The 22,461-nt window shown below is 38.1% G+C and overlaps 1 protein-coding gene across 2 annotated transcripts in view; it reads left to right on the top strand.

Moving 5' to 3' along the window:
- MYO5A (myosin VA) overlaps positions 1-22,461 on the top strand; it is a 223,721-nt gene that overhangs the window by 105,086 nt on the left and 96,174 nt on the right. For both annotated transcript variants that reach the window (XM_058427106.1, XM_032174208.2), the window contains exons 3-8: positions 1,099-1,270; positions 3,478-3,622; positions 12,913-13,069; positions 18,762-18,905; positions 21,105-21,186; positions 21,836-21,943. In XM_058427106.1, the coding sequence (XP_058283089.1) occupies positions 1,099-1,270; positions 3,478-3,622; positions 12,913-13,069; positions 18,762-18,905; positions 21,105-21,186; positions 21,836-21,943 (808 nt within the window). The remainder of the gene's footprint in view (positions 1-1,098; positions 1,271-3,477; positions 3,623-12,912; positions 13,070-18,761; positions 18,906-21,104; positions 21,187-21,835; positions 21,944-22,461) is intronic.

The raw sequence follows: 22,461 nt of genomic DNA, 5'->3' as shown, positions 1-22,461 counted from the left end.
TCGCTCTGTAGCCCAGGCTGGAGTTCAGTAGCGTTATCTTGGCTCACTGCAACCTCCGCCTCCAGGGTTCAAGTGATTCTCCTGCCTCAGCCTCCTGAGTATTTGGAATTACAGGTGCCCACAACCACGCCTGGATAATTTTTGAGTTTTTAGTAGAGATGGGGTTTTACCATGTTGGCCAAGCTGGTCTCAAACTCCTGACCTCAGGTGATCCAACCACCTCGGCCTCCCAAAGTGTTGGGATTACAGGCATGAGCCACCATGCCTGGCCAATTTTTTTATTTTTAATAAAGACGGAGCCTTGCCACGTTGGCCAGGCTGGTCTTGAACTCCTGACCTCAGGTAATCCACCTGCCTTAGCTTCCCAAAGTACTGGGATTACAGGTGTGAGCCACTGTGCTGGCCTAAATCTGATAAATGAATAAGCATATGCACAGAAAAAAAGCAAAACAAAACAAAAATCTCATGAAAACTATGAATTGTCTTGCCTCAAAAAAAGTACACATACGTGCACATACACACAGAGTGTTGCACATAATTTCAGGGGATTCTTGGGTATCTCGTGGTTTAAGGATTCCCAAGTACTTACCACATGCCAGACTTGCCTCATTTACTTTTTACCACAACCTTGTTAGCCCATTTTACAAATGAGGGATTTGGGTGAAATACCATAACTCAAGACCACATAAAAAGTAAGTATTAGTATCAGGATTTGAATCCTGGTCAATCTGATCCTAGAACCAAGCTCTCGACCACTCTTATATCGTCTGCCACTTTTTTATAGGTAAAGGGGGATGGAGGAGATAAACATATTTAAAAGTTTAAAACTTCTGATTCAGTACGTGGGTGAAAGAGTTCTAGGCTATGGCTTTCAAAGTATATTAGCAAAAATTGTTAATACAAGTCGGTATGTCTAATGAAAACGCACTTCACATTGTTTCCATCTCCACCAGTTTCTGTGATATTGGAAGGTGCTAGGAAAATAATGCATTTAATAGCTGAGAAGCAAATCAGGAATAGGAAGTGAGCAAAATGCATGGGCCTCTTTTACAGTCTTTGCCATAATTCATCCAGATGCTGTGCCTTGTGCATTTTCAGGATTTGGAATACCATCTAGATCCAAAGACCAAGGAGCTGCCTCACTTACGAAATCCTGACATACTTGTTGGTGAAAATGACCTCACAGCCCTCAGCTATCTTCATGAGCCTGCTGTGCTCCATAATCTCAGAGTCCGCTTTATTGATTCGAAACTTATTTATACATACTGTGGTAAGTATGCTTTGCTTTCCGAATAGACTGTGGACTCTTTCCTCTAATGGACATAGCCATGGAAATATTGTACATGGGGAAAGCAGGCTGTGGTTGGATTTTCTCTAAGAGACAAAAACACTTGAGTGTTATCAGAAAGATTTACCAAGTTGCATTTATGCTGAATAAACTCATTTGTGAGCTTACATAATTTTGCTAAAAATAAAAAGACTGTGCCCATCTTTTGGAATTTTTTTCCCCTTACAGAAGTCATATGTCAGATTTAGTGCCAAATTCACCAGTTATTTTCTTCTCTTCCAAAAACTACTACATGAAGAGTAGATGTCCAAAGACTTATCTTTGGAGCAGGTTCAAGAGATTTAGTGTTATCTTGTGGTCAATTACTCAGCCATGCGGAACTAACTTGACTCGTGGTGATTCGTCTTGCTCACTCCTGCTTGCCTGGGCCCCTGCTCATTGCAGTGTTAGCTGCCAGCCACCCAGTTCACGGTGCTTTTTATCTCTCCAAGAAATAAAGCCTCTGCATGTGTGTGTGTTTGTGTTCCTTTCCCCCTTCTCCAGCTTTCCTTCTTTTTTCTCTCTTTCCCAGTTTGTTCTTATCTTTTATTTTCTCCCTTTCCTCTGGCTATTTTTTCTCCACTGATATCTTATCGTTCTTTCACTAATCACTCTGTCCTCTGAAGCTGAAATCTGGATTTCCATTCATTCGTGTGGTATACCCAGCTCAGTGCTCGTGATTTCTTCATTACTCTCTCGTTTTAGGCAGGAACAGCCACCTTTTCTTCTTAAAATAATTGACATCCTTTATGTCATTGATACTAACTTTTCCTTTCTGGTAGCTATTTCTTTTTCTCAATTGTTATTTTTCTTCCATTTTTTTTCCTTACACATGTGTTGCCTTCTCAGTGAAGTCTTGTCTGGCCACCCTATCAAGTCAGAAACCCCTCCTTACTGTCTTTCTTCCCTGCATTATTTTTTGCCTTCTTTTCCTTACTACAATTTAATCTGTGATTATGTATATATATATATTTTCTTACTTACCTTATTAATTGTCTGAATTTCCCACTAGAGTTTAAGTTCCATGAGGGTAAAGATTAGTCTTTTTTGTTTGTTTGTTTACTGTTGTAAATTCAGCATTTAAAAAAGACTTTACACATAGTTGGTGCTGAATAAACATTTATTGAATGGACGACTTAAGTTAATATACACCTACTGAAAAATTCTTAGGAAATACAGAAAAGTATAAAAAAGGAAAAACAATTATATGTAACTCACCACTGAAAAATAGCCAGTATTAATATTGATTTACATCCTTTCTCTTTATATTCATGAGAGGTATAAATTGATATAAAATTGGAATCAGTCTTATTATAGTTTTGTATTATGTTTTCCTATGACATTTAATATCCTTCAAAAACATGATTTGGACCAGGTACTGTGGCTTACCCTGTAATCCCAGCACCTTGGGAGGCTGAGGTGGGCAGATCACTTGAGCCCAGGAGTTCAAGCCTGGGCAACATGGCAAAATCCTGTCTCTACAAAAAAATACAAAAATTAGCCAGGCATGGTGTTGCGTGTCCATAGTCTCAGCTACCTGGGAGGCTGAAGTGGGAGGATTTCATAAGCCTGGGAGGTCTAGGCTGTAGTGAGCCAAGATAGTAACACTGCACTCCAGCTAGGGTGACAGGGTGAGACCCTGTCTCAAATTAAACAAACAAACATGATTTGTGGTAGTGGCTTAGTAGTCTATCATATGGATGTAACAGAATGCATTCAACTAGTCTCCTTGCCCTATATATTTTGTTTCCATTTTCACTGTTACAGATAACATTATGATAAACATCTTTGTGAGAAAAAAAAAAAACTCTTTGCATGAATTTCTGATTATTTCATTTGGATAAATTGTAGAAGTAAAGTGGAATTTTTGGATTAAATAGATGAAGATATTTAAAGTTCTTATAACATTGCCACATTATTTTAAGCCACCTAGTCCAGTTTTTAAATGGTGTTTTAGGCAGAACTATGTATAATGGGTTCAGAGGCAAAGGCTATGATACATTTTGATCCTTGAACAATTTACTGGTTTAATATTAACTAAATTGAAATGAAGGATTGTGTTAACTGTGAGTCTCACTTTACTAAGTTTGATATGCCCATTAGGGTATCATTGACTTCTTTTTCTTTCTTGTCCCCCACCCTATTCCCAGGTATAGTCCTAGTAGCTATAAATCCCTATGAACAGCTGCCTATTTATGGAGAAGATATTATTAATGCATACAGTGGTCAGAACATGGGTGATATGGATCCACATATCTTTGCAGTAGCTGAAGAAGCTTACAAGCAAATGGCCAGGTTGGTAGAAGCTTTCATTGTTATTTTATGGCAGTTATTAGATATGATAATTTCTTCTTGCTAAGTCACATATATTTTAAAGTGAATGGCAACCTTGTAAATAATTACTAAATAAGCAGCCTTGACAAGTTTGTCTCAGGTGACTTGGATTATTATTAAATAATAAAGTGGGCCAGGCACGGTGGCTCATGTCTGTATTCCCAGCACTTTGGGAGGCCAAGGTGGGTGGATTACCGGAGGTCAGGAGTTCGAGACTAGCCTGGCCAACATGGTGAAACCCTGCCTCTACTAAAAATGCAAAAATTAGCCGAGTGTGGAGGCACGCACCTGTAATCCCAGCTACTTGGGAGGCTGAGGCAGGAGATTTGCTTGAACCTGGGAGGCAGAGGTTGCAGTGAGCCGAGATTGTGCCACTGCACTCCAGCCTGGGCCACAGAGCAGGACTCTGTCTCAAAAACAAACAAACAAATAAAAAGCCCCTCACATTTATAAAGGAACATAGAGTTTTTAAAAACTGCCTTTGAAATTTCATCATGATCCTGTGACTAGGAAAAGACAGATGCAGATGTTATGTTTTACAGACGAAAGGATTAGTGTAGTGGTATTAAATGACCTACCCAATGTCAGTCAGCTAATGAGTAATAGACCAGAACTAAAAGGCCTAGGAGCTATAAAAAAAATCTTTCTGAATCCTAGGGAATTAAATCTAAAGGAAAGTGTAAAATTTTTTTCTTTCAAGATGGGGTCTTGCTATGTTGCCCAGGCTGGGCTTGAACTCCTGGGCTCAAGTGATCCTCCTTCTTCAGCCTCCTGAGTAGTTGGTACTGCAGGCATGCACTACCATGCCCAACTCAAAGTGTGAATTTTAATGTTAGTATTATATGATAGGGCATCAGTTATCCTGAACAGCATCTGCAAAATGTCTCTTATATTAACCATGGAACCCTAACATTTTGAGGGTGGAAAATGGGAGAAAAATGTTACTTTCAAGACTAGATTATGCTCTTAATAATATAATAAAATATAAAACTGTGAATGTGTAGAAGAATAGTTTAAGTTTAATTCATTTCTCCAGCCTGCAAAGCAGAACACATTATAAATATAATATGGGAAACCCATGAGTAATTTATAAGGTGGAAAGAAAACTAATACTGCAGAGATTTTTATTTTCTCCTCTCCAGCCAGGGAGAGTATACATGATTGGTCCAGCATGTGACAGAATTTTAGAATTATTTCAGGGACAAAACCCTAGAAATCATTATGCCCTTTTAATAATAAAATAATATTAATATGGATACTTCTAATAGCAGCTAACATTATGTGCTCTGTGAAGGGCATTATTTAATTGCTTTCCATTTATTAACTAATTTTATTCTCATAGCAACTTTCTGAGTTTGGTATTATTTTCAGTTTACAAATGGGAAAATTCCATTTATTGGTATGTTTTTTTCCCTTAAGTTGGAAAAATCTACCAGTAGTTGATTTGTATAGTATTAAAGCATTGCAGTACAGTTTTGACACCACTTAGTACAACCTGAGAACTACTGGGCAGAGAAAAAATCACATGGATGGCTAGACTCTAAAAATAATCTCTGAAAATTGTATAGTGCTCAGAGAATTATATGACTCTTTGGAAAATAGTATTCTTAAATACAAAAGCATAACTCTTACCATCTTTGTTACTGGTCATTCACAGACAGTATTGGGTTTATTTGAATATTTATGGGTTTTTACCTTTAGATTTACCTTGGTTTCCTGTAATTTTCTCTTCTCATTATTATCTGTTGTGACTCAGTCACTCAAGGTAATTTCTTAACTGAAGGGTTGTTTTTTCTGTTTTCCTTTGGCTTGGTTTTCTTTTTCAGACAGTTTTAAAATATGCCTTAATGAGTTATGGTATTATATTTACCATTTGTATAAATAAATCTCTACCCATAACATCTGCCACAGCAGTTAAATAGAGTGCATCCATTTAGGCTTACAGTCGGGAATAACTGCTGCAGGATCATTTCTTGCTGCTGTTTTCTTTTCTTTTTTTTCTTTTTTTAAGATGGAGTCTCTCTGTGTCACGCAAGCTGGAGTGCAGTGGCGCAATCTCAGCTCACTGCAACCTCCGCCTCCCGGGTTCACGCCATTCTCCTGCCTCAGCCTCCCGAGTAGCTGGGACTACAGGAGCCGGCCACCATCCCCAGCTAATTTTTTGTATTTTTAGTGGAGATGGGATTTTACTGTGTTAGCCAGGATGGTCTCGATCTCCTGACCTCGTGATCCGCCCACCTTGGCCTCCCAGAGTGCTGGGATTACAGGCGTGAGCCACCACGCCCAGCCGGCCTTACCATTGTTTTCTTGTCAAACAAAGATGTCATCTTTCCAGATGCAAATCCTGGTGTTTCACATTATCACCGTTTCTAGGGATCCCTCATGTCTTCAGGGAAGGTACAATTCATCATTCGTGTGATAGAGATTTATTGAACACCATCCAAACACCAGGCACTGTTCTGGGCATGGGGGATACAAATTAAATAGACAGGAATTCCTACCCCACGAAGTCAGGCATGATTAACAATAAAACTATTAGCTGGGCACGGTGGCACACATCTGTAGGCCGATTACTTAAGCCTCGGAGTTCAAGGTTACAGTGATCTACGATTGTGCTACTACACTCCAGCCTGGGCAACATAGTGAGACGCTGCCTTTACAAACAAAATACAAAAACTAGCCAGGCATGGTGGCCTGTGCCTTTAGTCCCAGCTACTCAGGAGTCAGAGGTGGGAGGATCGCTTGAGCCCAGGAGTTGAAGGCTGCAGTGAGCCAAGATGGTGCCACTGCATTCCTGCCTGGGTGACAGAGCAAGACCCTATCTACAAAAACAATAAAAAAGTAAAGTTACAAAAAAATGAAAAGAACATACTGTGTTGGAGCAAGGGTAGAAGCCGGGAGACTAGTTCGGAGGTTATTGCCTCGATCCATGCAAAAGATGATCATTTAATTAGTGGAGGTGGTAAAAAGTAGATGGATTCTGGGTATATTTTTAAGACAGAACCGGCAAAGGCTTGCTTATATGGGGTATTTGAGAAAAAGAGGAGTTAAGGATGGCAGTGAGGATTTGGACTGAGCACCTAGAAGGTTGGAGCTGCTGTTTACTGAGATGTAGAAGATGGCAGGAAGAGCAGGTTGTGTGTGTTGTGGGGTGGGGAGTAGGGGGAAAGGAGCAGAGTTCTAATTTAGATCTTTAAGGTTGAAAAGATGTTTTTGACATCTATCCTAAAAGCAAAACTCACACTAGGAATTCTTTCCAAGCAGATCTATGTCCGGTGACATCAGCAATAACCAGGATCCTTGAGCAGGATCCTTGACTCATGGCTTCTTTTTAAACATGCTTCTTAGAGAGTACAATGCCCTCATAAAATACCTTCCTAGAATAGCCTTTTAATTTTAATTGTCCTTGTTGACTTACCATAGAGAAGCACTCGGTGGACTGCCATGCCTATTTTTTTCTTTTATTCTTGTTTGACATTCTTGCCAGTCTTTTTTCTTGCTGTAACTAGGGTTGTTGTTTTGTTTTGTGTTGTTTCCTTAAAACCAGGTAGTGTTGATGGCTTTAATTTGCTATATTTTCTCTCCACTGTGAGTGATAGAGTAAATCAGTTTTATTGACTAAGTTTCATTTATTTAAATTTGCTTGAAAAAAGTTAGTTATATGCAATTAACTTTGGTCTAGTGAAAAAGACATCTGTACTAGTCACATATCTACCAATAACTAACCATATAAACTCAAATCTCCTGGTCTCCCTGAGTCTCCATTTTGTCATCTATGAAATGGAACAGTGTCACTGATGATCTAACTTTACAATTACAGGTTTCTGTGGTATGCATTTGTTATCTTTATGTTTGATGGGAACTAATGCATAAACATTTTAATTGAGGGGAGACCATGGTAGGGAGCTGTGTAACAAAGCAGAAGCAGCATTGTGTAGACTTTCCCCTGGAAATCAAGAGATGTGGGATGTAACAACCCAGCTCTACCCTATGCCAGTCATCAGGCTTGGACAAGCCATTTAACCTCTTGGTGTTACCATTTCCTCCAAAGAGTAAAATATAATGTCTCTCCTGCTTACTTTGGAGGTGAAAATTATATTAGGTGATACACGCAAAAACACTTCGAAAAATACTAAGTTCTATTCAAATATAAGCTGTTCTTATCATCATAGGCGTCATCATTATGGGGCCTTATGTCTACATTTCTCTTTTCATTGACTTGAGCCTCTCATCTGGTTTTATTATTTCTGAATTAACTTATTACCAGGCCCTTCTTTAGGGTGGCCCCTTCCGTCATTTGGTTATGTGGTCTCAGGGTGCGCCACTGTCCAGAGGTTCACTGGCTAAGTGCAAACTATTACAGATGACAAAATGTCTTCTGTTTCAGCTGAAACTCAGCTACCCTGTGATGCTAAGTATCCTATTTGTGCAAATAGGCTTTAAGTAATACATGGTCCCTCATAAGGATAATTTTATATATGTTATATAAAGGTGGGTTAACTTAAATTAATAAATATCTACCATATTTTGAGGTCTACTGTGTACCAAACATGGTTCCAGGCATGTAATCCTCATTATATCCCTGGAGCAGATCACCACTGCTTTACAGGTGAGGAAAGTAGCTTGTCCAGGCCATATGCTAATAAATGGTATCTTAAGAGCTGAGATTTGAATCCAGCTTTGAGACTGAAGCCTTTCTTCTTCGTCATTTAGTTTTCTTACTTTCAACTACCTGGCCCTATTCTAACAGGTCTGTTCCCTCACATTAAGATGGCATAGTTCTATTTCTACATCTTTCATTTAGCCTAGAATATCTTGCTCCATGCTTTTTTATCTGTCTGATTTATATTTATACTTCATTATCCCACTCAGGTTTTACTTTCAGACGACCCTAGCTCACAGTAAATGATTTCCCTTTAGAAGTCTCCATTATATGAGTATCTTAATCTGTTTTATACTGGTATATCAGAATACCAGACTGGGTAATTTATAATAAACAGAAATTTATTTGGCTCATTGTTCTGGGTGCAGGAAAGAGCAAGGTTGATAGGCTACATCTAGTTGAGGGCCTTCTTGCTACGTCGTCTTATGGTGGAAGGTGGAAGGGTAAGAGAACATGTAAGACAGAGACAGGAAGGGGGCCAAGCTCATTCTTTCATCAGGATGCCATTACTGCAATAACTAACCAACTTCCATTATGACTGCATAAATCCATCCATGAGGGCAGAGCCCTCACGACCTAGTCACCTTTTTTTTTTTTTTTTTTTAATACAGGGTCTCACTGTGTCACCCAGGCAAGGGTGTAGTGGCACAGTCATGGTTCACTGCAGCCTCAACCTTCCAGGCTCAAGTGATCCTCCCACCTCAGCCTCCCAAGTAGTTAGGACTACAGGCATGTGCAATGATGCCCAGCTAATTTTTTCTTTTTTGTAGAGATGGAATCTCACTATGTCACACAGGCTGGTCCCAAATTCCTAGGCTCAAGTGATCCTCCTGCCTCACCTTCCCAAAGTGCTGGGATTACAGGCGTGAGCCACCATGCCTGGCCTAGTCACATTTTAAAGTCTCACCTCTCAACGCTGTTGCATTGAGGATTCAGTTTGCAACATATGAACTTTGGGGAACACATTCAAACCATAACATTAAACTACTAGTTTGGGACTTACTGAATATTATCTACCCCAGAAGGTTGCAGCAGGAATAAAATACAGTACATATTAGAGAACTAGAGTATGTAAAAGTTATACACAAATATAATTGGCTATTTCTGCTCTAGCATCTTTATATAATGTATAGGCTCTGTACTGATGGAACAGAAAACTCAGGTTGATTTGAGAGGATCTGATAGCCATGTGACAGGCTTCTCACCAGGAACTGAGTGACCTCAGCAAGTATCTCTAGGGAACACTTGTTTTCATTTCCTGAGGAGTCTGTCTGCCTCTCTAAAGCACAGCATTCAACAGTGCCAGCAACCATTTTTATGGTAAATATTTATGCTTCAAAAATAAAATTAATATTATAATTGTAAACTCATTGTCTAGTATTAACTTTAGGGTTTAAGCATTTTCTTCTTGAGACTAAAAGTAGAAATCAGAGAGACACAGAGAGCAGAGCAGCTTGATTCTGATGAGTGATGGTGTAGAAAAACTTAGCATCTCTCTAACGAGAGAGATTAAAGTCTAGATGAAGCCACATCTTTAAGACACCATGGTAAAAACACAGTTTTGAAAGAAAGCATTTTATTACACTAACTTGATATTTTCTCTTGTTAGCAAGGGATCAGATAAAGGGAGAAGCAATTAGATTGGTTGCCTGCAAGAAAGTAAAGCTCTAGATTTTGTTTCACATGGCCATGTTTGTTTGTAAGCTAAAAATTTAGACTTAGGTGCAGGTGCGTGTACACTTCATCAAGGTACATGACAACACTCAGTGGGTGGTTATCAGAGAGTTAACATCAACATAGATGGAGATATTAAATCGTGTTACACATTACTCAGGTCTGAGGCAAGCATTGCTTAATTTCCTTGTTGATGACGTAAGTATAATTGAAAGTATGTTTATTAAGTTTACAGAGGACAAGTTGATGATCTTGGAAGATATGAATAGTGTTTGGTATGACCATGATAAACTGGAGAGATTACATATTTTAAAGGGTAAAATTCAAAAGGAAAATCTATAAAATAATACATTTCATACAAAATGAAAACTATAAGGGAAGACCCGACAGACCAAATAGATATAAGGTCACTGATGACCATAAGGAAAATAAAGTCTAACAGACACCCTCCCCCACCCCGCCTCTCTCTCTTTCTTTCTCTCTTTCTCTATCTCTCTCTTGCTCATCCTTCAATAATTGTTTCCTAGGGTTTCAAGTGCTTCTACATAATTTAACTCCATTTCCTTATTCCCACAGAACCTGGTTTTCTCCTAATGATCATATGAGTCAATTCTGGTATTACCCTCTCAATTCTGGTATTACCTTCTCTGGAAAGGCTTTCCTGACATCTCCTCCTCACATCTCCTACTGGTTCCATACCCTTCCTTTCTACTTTCATAGTATCTTAGATTGACCTTTTTTAAAGCAGTTACTTCCAACTGCGTTTTAACTGTGTCCTTTCTAGTCTCTCTCAATTAACTATGACCCTAGAGTCTTTTATTTCCATAAAGTGATTAGCACATTGTGGCTACTTATTATGTGTTTGTTAAATGAATGAAATGAAGCAGTATTTTTAAGTGAGGGCTTTTAGTTCACATTAGACCTTCTGGAAACAGGTCAGAAGAGCTCACCTCCACTCCAAAGCACCCAGTACCCAGCCTATTTAGGATTATTGTGGAGGCTCTTGAAAGGACTGGCGAAAGCAGAAATCATAAGTCTGTCATTACTCCATTTTCCAGCTAAATTGAGTGATCTGCTCTTTCCAAACTTCTGATTCTGAGCCTTCATTTATGCTATCCCCTTTGCCTGGAATGTACCCTTCCCGACTTCTGTAGTCCTTGCTTGCTTTTCTCTTACTCATTTTTGTAGACCTTGTTCAGCTGTCATCTCTAGGGAACCTTCCCTGTAACCTCTTCTTCCTCTTACTGCCCCATCACATGTATTACAGTCTTGAATTATTGGCCTGTCTTTCCTATTAGATGACTGTCTTAGTCCAGTTTCTGCTGCTATAGCAGAATACCACAGACTGGGTGATTTATAAAGAGCAGAAGTTTATTTGACTCACTGTTCTGGAGGCTGAAAAGTCCAAGAGCACAGTGCTGGCATCTAGCAAAGGTCATTCAGTAGTAGGAGGGCACATGAGCATGTGAGGCAGAGAGGAAATCAGCTTAAACTCATCCTTTTATCAGGAGCCCACTCCCATGTAACTAGCTCACTCCTACATTCATGCCATTAATCCATTCCTGAGGGCAGGAGCCGCATGACCTAATCAGCTCTTAAAGGCCCTACCTCCCAGTATCATCATGTTGGCAATTAAATTTCAACATGAATTTTGGAGAGAACATTCAAACCACAACATCCATCAACCACATGAGGATACAGATCATGACTTATTTAACGTATAGTTGAATAAAGCCAAGCCAGCAAATGGACTATTTCTTCTCTAGTGATGAGGATACTTTAGTAGGAGCTAGAGTTTGTAGGAGACGCCATTTTGAGGATTGTTAGCTGGTAGATAATTTAAAATATTTTAAATGGTTTTGTAACTTTAATTAAATAGTATAAATTTAAATTTCTTTGCTGTGGCTTCAAAGAGTATCTCCTGAAGTGGTTGACAACAGTACTGTAAGATATTGAAGTAGTTCTTTAGGAATAAAATAATATGTTTGAGATTTGTACACATAAGAATTCAGAGGCCCTCTATTGCAGATTCATCCTTAGTAGTTGTGATGCTCTCTAATTTAATGCTTGATATCTTTTTCCTTTATGTTATTTTTTAATTTATAAGTAGATATTATTTTTAGGAAACATCATTCTTATGTTCCTTTCCACATTGCTGCATGTATGAACCAGCAAAAACTCACTGTGCCTTATCATAAAGAACACAGAAGAAATAATGTTAATCACATTCCCAAGTGGGCAGTGGAACAGGAATTAAAAGAAATTAAAGAATGTGTAAGCAGAAACTCAGTTGTATGTAAGAAAACTCAATTCCCCCTGAGAAAGAGAAAGAGTTAGAGTCCTTTAAAAATTAACTGCCTGTTTTTCTTTGGCTAGTGAGCCTTATCTCTCCTCCTTTCCCAGGCATTGTGAAGACCCTGTTTCTCTAGCTGTGCAGCTGTGAAGTCACTAGACAGATAAACCCAAGTCATAAAACATGTTTTTTCTTGAAAAGAAATGATGTAATGCATGTCTCAATTAATTGAATAACTGTCTTTGTTTCTCACTTCTGTAATATGCTTCCCCCTGCACAGATCTCCCCCGTGCCCCATGAAATGGTTAAAAGGTAACTTAACACTTTGTTCAGGGCTCAGTCCTTTGGATGTTAATCTGACTGGGCTGGTGCACCTAAATAATAAATATCCTCCTCAACCCCATCGGTCTCTCTGATTCCTTAAAAAAAAAAAAAAAAATCCTGCAACATTTCCGGTGGCCAGTATGGGGATTGAACCTGAGACCTTGGTGTTATCAGCACCAGTAACGACCAAAAAATCCATTAATTGGCCCCCTACTTCCATAGAGACCATAGGTTCCCTTATCAATCCTGCTACAGGCAGCAATGGCAGTTACTTTTTTTAAAATTTTTATTTTACAGAGATGAGCGAAATCAGTCCATCATCGTCAGTGGAGAGTCTGGGGCAGGAAAAACAGTCTCAGCTAAGTATGCCATGCGATACTTTGCAACTGTGAGTGGTTCTGCCAGTGAGGCCAATGTGGAGGAAAAGGTCTTGGCCTCCAACCCCATCATGGAGGTAAGACAGCAGAGTCTTCGGCTTTCTTCCTATATTCTCTTGATAAGAAACATGCTCAAAAAATTGATTGATACAGCATGTCTCAGAAAGCCCGGGCTCTCCCAGCCACTAAAATTGAGAAAATACTTTTCTACATGTTTGTAAAAAATCTAGGAAAAATAAAAATTTGGTAAGGTAGACATTTTAAGTAAAGCCCAGCTATAGCAGAATCTGTTTTAGTCTATAATCCTGAATTTTTGACCTACCAGCGAAATTGTTGCCCCTAAATACCAGGCAGCAATTAAGTTTCCTTCTCCTCATTAACTGACTCATGTCTATTGTTCCTTTCCTTGTGCTAGAAGTACAAGTTACTCATTTCCCCCAAGTCCTGAGTTCTTGTTAATGCTCCTTCTAAAACATAAGATTTGTTATGCTCAAGTATGAATGAATTTCATTATTCCTTTGCCCATATTTCATTTTCTGTACTTAGTCCAACCTAAGTTGGCTTAAATTTTAATATAGCTAAAGTTTTAATTTTTTTTTCCAGATTTGAACTATAAACTTAAACTATGATCTCTATAAGCTTTTTGTTGTTGTTGTTGTTCTGTCAAGCACATGACACAGCTATAGGTTCGTAAAAGACATTCAGTAGCTGTAAGGTTTTGACAGGGGAAGAACTATGAAAGAATGTGCTTTCAAAACTCGAATACCCCATATACAAAGTAGAAATGCCTGTGCCAATGAAAATGGAACTAATTCTGTGAGAATTTGAGTATTTTGGGATTTGTAGATAATTATTTGTCTATTAATATGATTTTTGGAAAGTTATAGTTTTATAAGAAGACTTATTAAATGGAGAAAATTACTTTTGTTAAATGGAGAGAAATTAATTTGGACATGCAGAAGCAAACCTTCCTTGTTAAAAATTCAAATCGGCATTTTTTTATTCCTGTCTTTTTCCTTTGTCAAGCCTTATTTGTCACCCAAACACAGATGGAGTTAAAATCGGCCTGGTGCACCTGTGGTACAAGTGGTTTTTGCGATAATCTATCTAGAGGTAATTGTGCTTGGTTTGCGGTGCTGCGTGTGACACTTCAGAACAGAATGCCGTGACCTCTTATCTGTAGGGCTACTCTCTAGAGCAGCAGGACTTCTACTTTTTGGGATCAAAAACCAAGATATGATGGAGAAGTTCAGAGGCTTCATGGGCTGGATGTGCTATGGAAAAAAATACTGGGAATGCTTTCTGAAATAGGATGAACAGGAAGAAACAGATGTTTGCACTGAAAGAGAGTAGTGAAAATTTCAAGCAAATATTAAGATTTTGAAAGAATGTAAGCTACAGATACACTGCTGGATGTCACTAGTGTTAATATTGGGGAAATAGAATCCGTGGAGCTGGTTTTTGGTTTGGGGTCAGAAAACAACAGGACTTCTTTTCTTGCTGTTGTTGTTTTGACTGGTTTTGGTCATGACAAATTCTTGGTATTTGACAACAGTTCCAGCCATTTTAGTCCCTAGTATTAGAATATCCCAAAGTCTTGAATGTGATGGCATTAGGTAATCCCATTTCTTCTGGGCCTGGACCATGTAATACTAGGATTTGAAGTTGTCTTTGAGGATAACTTAAGTCTAGAATGAACCTTCTAGAATTTTTCATGAGTTGAATGAACTATTTTATGACCTCTTTCAAAAAAACCCAGCTTTATTGGTTTTTCTACAACACAGATTTGAATTGTATTAGTAGGAATGATATTAAAAATTTGGAATAGCCACTGTCTTAGTCCATTTAGTGTTGCTATAACTATAGCCTCAGAGTACCTGAGGCTGGGTAATTTATAAAGAGAGAGATTTATTTAGCTCATGGTTCTGTGGGCTGTACAGTAAGCATGGCTCTGGCATCTGCTAGGCTTGTGGTGAGGGCCAGCATGCTGCATAACATGGCAGAGAATGTCACAGGGCAAGTGGACACACACAAACAGGGGAAACCTGAGGGCCTCCCGACTTCATAACAACCCACTCCAGTGGAAATGAATCCGGTCCCGAGAGAACTAATCCAGTCTCACAGAGGGAGAACTCACTACAGGAGAACTTTACCAAGGCTTTCACTATAGATTTGCCCCCATGACCAAAACACCTCCCACTAGACCCCACCTCCCAGCACCTTCACATTGGGGATCAAATTTCAACATGAATTTTGGTGGGGACACGTTATATCCAAACCACGGCAGTCAAAGATAATACTTACAATATGCGATTATAAAGAATATGCCCTGCTTGCTGGGATGAACATAAAAGATGAAGGGATCAGCTGTGCTCACCTGCTTCCTTCTCTATTATTTAGTCTGTCTAAATAATTTGAAATTGTTCATCTATAAGAATTTGGATTAAGAAAAATTTGGTAAAGAGTTGAACTAATTTTTCAATAACTACAGAAAAGGGCATCTCAATTTGAAAGATGGAAATGTAATATGGAGCTGAAGATCAGTTACTGGAAGAAAACATAGGTAAAATATTGAGTATGTAGTCTGAAAAATTTGTAGCTTTAAATCGCTTCAATACTATGTCCCTATATCGAGCCCTTTGCTGGGATGTCAGGAAAGGCATATCTGCGTCTCCAGTGATCTGCTGAAACTCCTCATAGGATAATGAGCATCCTACATGGTTAACGTTACAATCCAGGGTCTAAAGAGATATGCACATTATTCTTTAAAAAGGAAGCTCCTCATTCTCAACATAGGCTTCTTTTGCAAAATGTGAATGATGTGCAGATAATTATTCTATTTGCTCCATTTCATGATGTTTTCATTTTTTCCTGGAAATTTTCATCATAAGATGGGAATAATACACTGAAACTTTTTTTTTTTTTTTTTTTTAAGAGACAGGGTCTTGCTCTGTCTCAGCCTGTCCTAGGCTGATCTCAAATGAACTCCTGGGCTCAAGTAATCCTCCTGCCTCAGCTTCCCAAGGTGCTGGGATTATGGGTATGAGCCACTGTACCAGGCCTGGATCTTAATTTTTTTTTTTTTTTGAGACAGAGTTTTGCTCTTGTTGTCCAGACTGCAGTGCAATGGCATGATCTCAGCTAACTGCAGCCTCTACCTCCTGGATTCAAGCGATTCTCCTGCCTCAGCCTCCCAAGTAGCTGGGATTACAGGCACATGCCACCACGCTCAGCTACTGTCGTATTTTTAATAGAGATGGGGTTTCACCGTGTTGGTCAGGCTGGTCTCGAACTCTTGACCTCAGGTGATCCACCCGCCTTGGCCTCCCAAAGTGCTGGGATTACAGGCATGAGCCACCGCACCTGACCAGTTGTTCTTTTTCAATTTCAATAACCATAATTGAAGATTTTCATCTCCATTTAGTAAAGAAGACTCATGCACCATTACATTAAAATAGTAAAACCAAGATTACCAAGATCACAAAGTTTATTTTTTCCTTTAGTGGCTTCTTACTGATTAAAGTGAATATAGTATTAGGGAGTTGCTTGTGAATACAGTGCTTATATGGCAGAGGCAACAATTGAGGGAGTGGACAAAAGATACTGTTTATGTATAGAAATGTCTTTCCCTATCAGGTTCAGGACTTAGAATCAAATAATTTTATTTTTTAAGAAGAACCCTATAGCTCCACTGTCCTAGTCAATTTACATTTGAGGATACTAATACTCCTCAAAGAGATTAAATAATGACAAGTTGATAATAGGGCCTGGTCTGATAGGTCTTCGGGCTTCTAATTCATTTGTTCTTTCTACCATTGTTTGTCTATGTTTAAATACATTTTACTCGAAAACAAAAGGATCTGCTTCAACTCTAGCCGATCCCTGCCTCTTCTCACAGTGTGGTGGTGTTTCGGCGGGTGGGCCACTCTGACGCCCAGTCTGAGTAGATGGGGAGAGATGATATGTGGAAGGTGGGGTAAGAGTTGAGGAAGGAGGAGAGGCTGTGGCCCACCCTTCCTCCACTTGCTTAGTTACTGGCAGGAAAGTGCTTAGGACAGTTACTAATATTTGTTGAGTGTTTATTGAGTAGCTGCTGCTACTTCTACTACATGTAACCTTTCATTTGCTTTTTGGAAGAATATATTGTGTTGAGAGAAAAGTCTGCATTTATAATTAATCTCCTTTTCTAAATAAAATAGTGAGACCATATACAGACTTTTTGCTGTGGTGTTTTATAATATCAAGAGGGGTAACATCTGAGTAAATGAATAGATAAATTATGTGAGGCTACATTAGATCCTTCTGTAATTTTGCCAGGAAGATATTCCTATTCTTATTTTTTTTAGAAAAGCATTTAAAATGTTAATCTAAAATATGGCAGTGTCCTCACTGCCAAAACAAAATAGGATGATGTCTACACTCTATTTCAGAAAGTGAAAATATATTTTCTTTGATTGATCAAAGAATCTAATGTGTTGACTTGTATGGCTATGTTACTACTGTTTTCATTACTTACGTTTGTATCACTCTTAAAACTACATTGTATTTTCACATCTTTCTCTCTGCTGTGGTTTCAATATACTAATCCTGACATAGGCTTTACACAAGTGAAAGGTATTAATCTTTTATGAAATTTGCTTATTAAACATTTAATATATGCATTATGTAAACACTTGCTTTTCTAACTACATCTTTGTTTTCTGCTTTGCCTTCAAAAAATTTACAGAAGCAAGTTACCTAAATCAGAAAGACCTATGTCATTAAAATTTTTAAGGTTATGTAAAACATTTAGCAGCAAGTTATATTCTCTGCATTCTGTAGCAGATATTTTGTAAGCTAGATTTAACTGTCAAAATCCAAAGCCAAATTTTACTTTTTCTGGTTCTGAAAATGGCCTTTAAATTGAGTGGGTAGTACTAATACTCTGCTAATAAATAGTCTAACTGGACCTTTGTTGCCACAGGATAAGGTGATAGAAACATCAGGCTAAAGAGACCCTGAACACCAGAGCAGCATTTCCAGGAAATATTCATTGGTCTTAACCATCTTATTTATGTAAAGCAGGTGAAGTTTTTTGGAAAAAAAAAATAAAAACTTGAAGTTTACCTAACAAAGCCTGTGCCTTGGCAGCTCCCATCCTCGTTTGTTCTCTTTCTTTGCTGGCATGAATGTTCAGATAACCCAAAAGGTGTTATAAAAATGTTCTAACCTCTGAGTTCAGGTCTGCTGTTTCTGAAAATCATTTTTGTGAGAATAACAAGACAAATAAGAACTATTAGTATATATGTGTGTGATTGTGCAGTGAGCAAAGCATACACCTGTGCCTGCAGTGGCAAAAGTGGTTCTGTTCTTAAAAGAATAAGTTTTGGCCGGGTGTGGTGGCTCACGCCTGTAATCCCAGCACTTTGGGAGGCCGAGGTGGGTGGATCACAAGGTCAGGAGCTCGAGACTAGCCTGGCCAACATGGTGAAACCCTGTCTCTGCTAAAAATACAAAAATTAGCTGGGCGTGGTGGCATGTGCCTGTACTCCCAGAGGCTGAGGCAGGAGAATCACTTGAACCTGGGAGGCAGAGGTTGCAGTGAGCCGAGATTGTGCCACTGCACTCCAGCCTGGTGACAGAGCAAGACTGTCTCAAAAAAAAAAAAAAAAAAAAGATCAATTTTAAGGACCTGTGTTCTACTCCATCTTTTCTGTCTCTGAGCAGATTCTGTAAATGTCATGTTATGAATTACACTTCTAAAATCTTATTTTCTCCCTTGCTTTTTAGTCCATTGGAAATGCTAAAACAACCAGGAATGATAATAGCAGCCGTTTTGGGAAGTATATTGAGATTGGTTTTGATAAGAGATATCGAATCATTGGTGCCAATATGAGAACTTATCTTTTAGAGAAATCCAGAGTGGTATTCCAGGTAAGCTAGCCATATACACATATGTACTTTTGTTAGATTGCTGTATAATTGTTGAGTCCATGCTTGCTGGTATGCATTTTATTTCTAGATACTCTTGAGCATATTATGACAATATTACCTCCAACCGCACTTGGACTGAAGCCTATAAAATGGTGCCTGTTAGAGGCAAGGGAGTACCACTTAAATGCTAATAGTCTTTGGGACTGGTCACTTTTAGGTTTGACTTTTTCCTACAGATGCTTGTGGGAAAGCTTAGTTGAGAACAGGTGCTACTAGTTTAGTCTTGTCTCTCATATTTCCAAATGATAGGGAAGGCATTGTTCCATGCTCTCAATAAGTTACAGTTTGAACTCTGTTCAAGAAAAAAAATTATCTTGTCTTCTTTCCTTCCTTCCTTCTCCTCTCTTAGAATATATTATTGTTTAGATAGAATAGTGAGGGTTAAAAAAAATCTTCACAACCCAATTGTGAACTACTATCAAAAAAACAGTTGATGCATCCGTGTAGGGTTTACATCCACATGTATGCTCTTGGTCCCTTTTGATTGGAAAATGGGAGATATGGGAGATACTATATATTTACATCACTAGCAAGCATACATTTATATATTTATAGGTATGGATTTATCACACACTCTCAGTATAGGGCTTCTGTAGACCTACTGCTTGCCTCATGCTGTGAGATTTGGGTTTCATTAGCCTCAACTGCATGCCCACTGCATCGAGGTCCAAATACCCTTGACACTGCCATGTAACAGCGTCCACAATTTCCATAGCCCAGGTCTGTCATAGGATTGAAAGTGTCTGAGAGTTTGAGCAGTCTGAAGTTGCTCTGGCTTTGACTTTGGGGCTGTGCCTGATTTATGGCCACCTAAAATATAATACTTGATTTGCATAGTAAGGCAGTACAAATGAAGTATTATATTTAATATCTAGGTACATACAGAACAGTGTTACTATGCTGATGGCTATTTCTATAGGTTTTTTTGAAAAGTGTCTACTTTGATAACCAGAAGAAAGAATGGGTGAAACAGAGGTAGATCTAAGGGAAGATTCAAATATTAGAGTTCAAATAGTAGAGGTTTGATTGATAGGTAAGTGAGTAAGCAGGGAGGAAAGATGGTCCTTGGTCAGTGTGTGACCAAAGGCTAGTAGTGCTTAGTACAAAATGGTAAGGCCCAATCCTTATTGTCTTGTTTAGAGACACTGAACCATTTCTAGCAGTTTCCCAGTCTCCAGTGATATAGAATGTCAAGGATGTTTGGCTTGTCAAAATGAGTCACACAATCAGAAAAGGCATACTTGTATTGTCCTTTATGTACAAAGAGGACCTAAGCATTTCTGCAGACTCACAGGCTTTTCTAGTTTCTGTGTGCTGAACCACCTGGTCTCTTGTTTGATCATGCTTGTGGTCATTGGTATATTGGTAATTTGTTCAGTGGCTTCTGTCCCTATAATAGGTTTTCTTTTCCAGACATCAGCCACCTGTGGGCATCAAACCTGACCTTGGCCTTATTAATACGATTCATTAGCCACCTGAGTATACTGTAAAAATCAAGGATATAGTGATAAACTATTAGGTGTATGAACAATATTATTGCAACTGTATTTTTTAGATATATATGTGGAAAAGACTCTCAGGAAATACTGAAAAATTATCTTAGAATTTATATATGATTTATTTTCTATTTTATACAGCAGTTATTGATTTAAAATGTATAAACTAAAATGATATAGAAGATGTACGTTTGTGACTTTCTTACAAATAACCACAGTAGATGGTCCAGTCTACAATATGGCAAGAATGGGATTATTCTTTTTTCAAAGCATTTGGAAGACTGTGAATCTAAGAGGTACCATTAGAAAATAGTATTGAGTATTGCAAAAAAAATGGTTTTAGTTTCCCCCAAAAGCACTGATTATCTTATGATTGTGGACATATATCAAGCTGTTCACTAGTTCAGAAAGCATTACTATCTGATATTTTATGTTGAATTTGAGCAGCACACACATACTCATACATATGACAATAGACTATAAATCATAAGATTTAATAATCAGAAATAAGTATTAGGAAATATTGGAAAGTATAATTTATTTAACCAACTGAGATAATTAAATATTAAAATCTTATTTTATGATAGAATTTCCTGAATTTTAGATTAAAATGCTGTAATTGAAAACTCTTCTTATTTCAAAGGCAGAAGAGGAGAGAAACTATCATATCTTCTATCAGCTTTGTGCCTCAGCAAAGTTACCTGAATTTAAAATGCTACGATTAGGTATGAATATGGCATTAAATTTATTGTTCTGGTATTGTTTTCTGTTAATTTCCAAGTTCCTAAATTTACTTGTTAAAAAGGAGCTTATCTCATGCTGGAATACTTATGGATAATATGATAAAAAGTTAGCAGTTGGCTTCAAAATAACCCGTGGGGGTAGAGGAGGAGTAAGTGGCTGTATAAATTGGCCTGGAGGTGATTTTAGATGGCTGTTGAAGATGAGTAATGAGTACCTAGGGGCTCATTCTGTTAGTCTCTCTACTTTTGTATATGTTTGATATTTGCTTTGATTAAAAGAAAAAAAAATTTAAAGGAGTTGATTTGTTAGAGGCCAGTAGGGTTTCTTATGAGGGGAGTAAAGGATTTGAGGAAATTATTCTAGTGTGTAGATTGGAATAAAACCTTTAGGAAAGGACTATTTATTTTACCAATTAACATAAATAAACTATAAATATTTTACCCCATTTATTTAATTAAATTTTGTGTAATTTTTAATTTTTTATTAAAATACAATTGAAAACACAGGCAGTCAAACTCTAGACGCTGTACACTCAACTGTGCTATCACCACCTCTGATTTAGAGTGGACATAAAGGTAGAAGGCAAGGCTTTTTCATAAACCAGAAAACTTTTGTTTTTCTTCATTATAGGAAATGCAGATAACTTTAATTACACAAAACAAGGAGGCAGTCCTGCGATTGAAGGAGTGGATGATGCAAAGGAGATGGCACACACTAGGCAGGCCTGCACTTTGCTAGGTAATGTCACTTTATTCTTGAGCTCTTATGAGGAATAGCTTTTTTACTCAAGCAACCTTTGTTTAGAATATTGGCTTGACTTTTTATTAAGTGGTGAGTATTGCTAGAAGATTTAATATTCCACATAGAACACATTTAGACAGCAAATGGGCAGGAGGTTTCTTTTTGGGATAATGGAACTGTTCTAGAATTAGATTGTGGTAATGGTTGTGCGACTTTGTAAATTTACTAAAAATCATTGAATGGGTGAATTTTATGGTATGCAAATTAGCCTTCAATAAAACTGTTCAAAATATATATTTGGGGCATCAGGGGAGGGCTACTTGTAATTCTTTGCTTAAATTTTTTAAAAATCTGAAACCTGAAGCTAAGTGAAAGGGGCTCCTCTACAAGCTCGCATTTTGTAGGAGCTTTTGGTTTATTTGTTTGGTTTTGGGGATCTTTCTGTGGCTGGGAAATGTGGCTGAGTTGGCATCATGACAGAATATTACATTACATGTAGTTTATTCCAGCATTTT

This window comes from Hylobates moloch, unplaced genomic scaffold, assembly GCF_009828535.3.
Source record: "Hylobates moloch isolate HMO894 unplaced genomic scaffold, HMol_V3 SCAFFOLD_14, whole genome shotgun sequence".
Classification (NCBI taxonomy): Eukaryota; Metazoa; Chordata; class Mammalia; order Primates; family Hylobatidae; genus Hylobates; species Hylobates moloch.
Note: the sequence above shows the minus strand (reverse complement) of the source record. Positions and strands in the feature narration are given on the sequence as shown.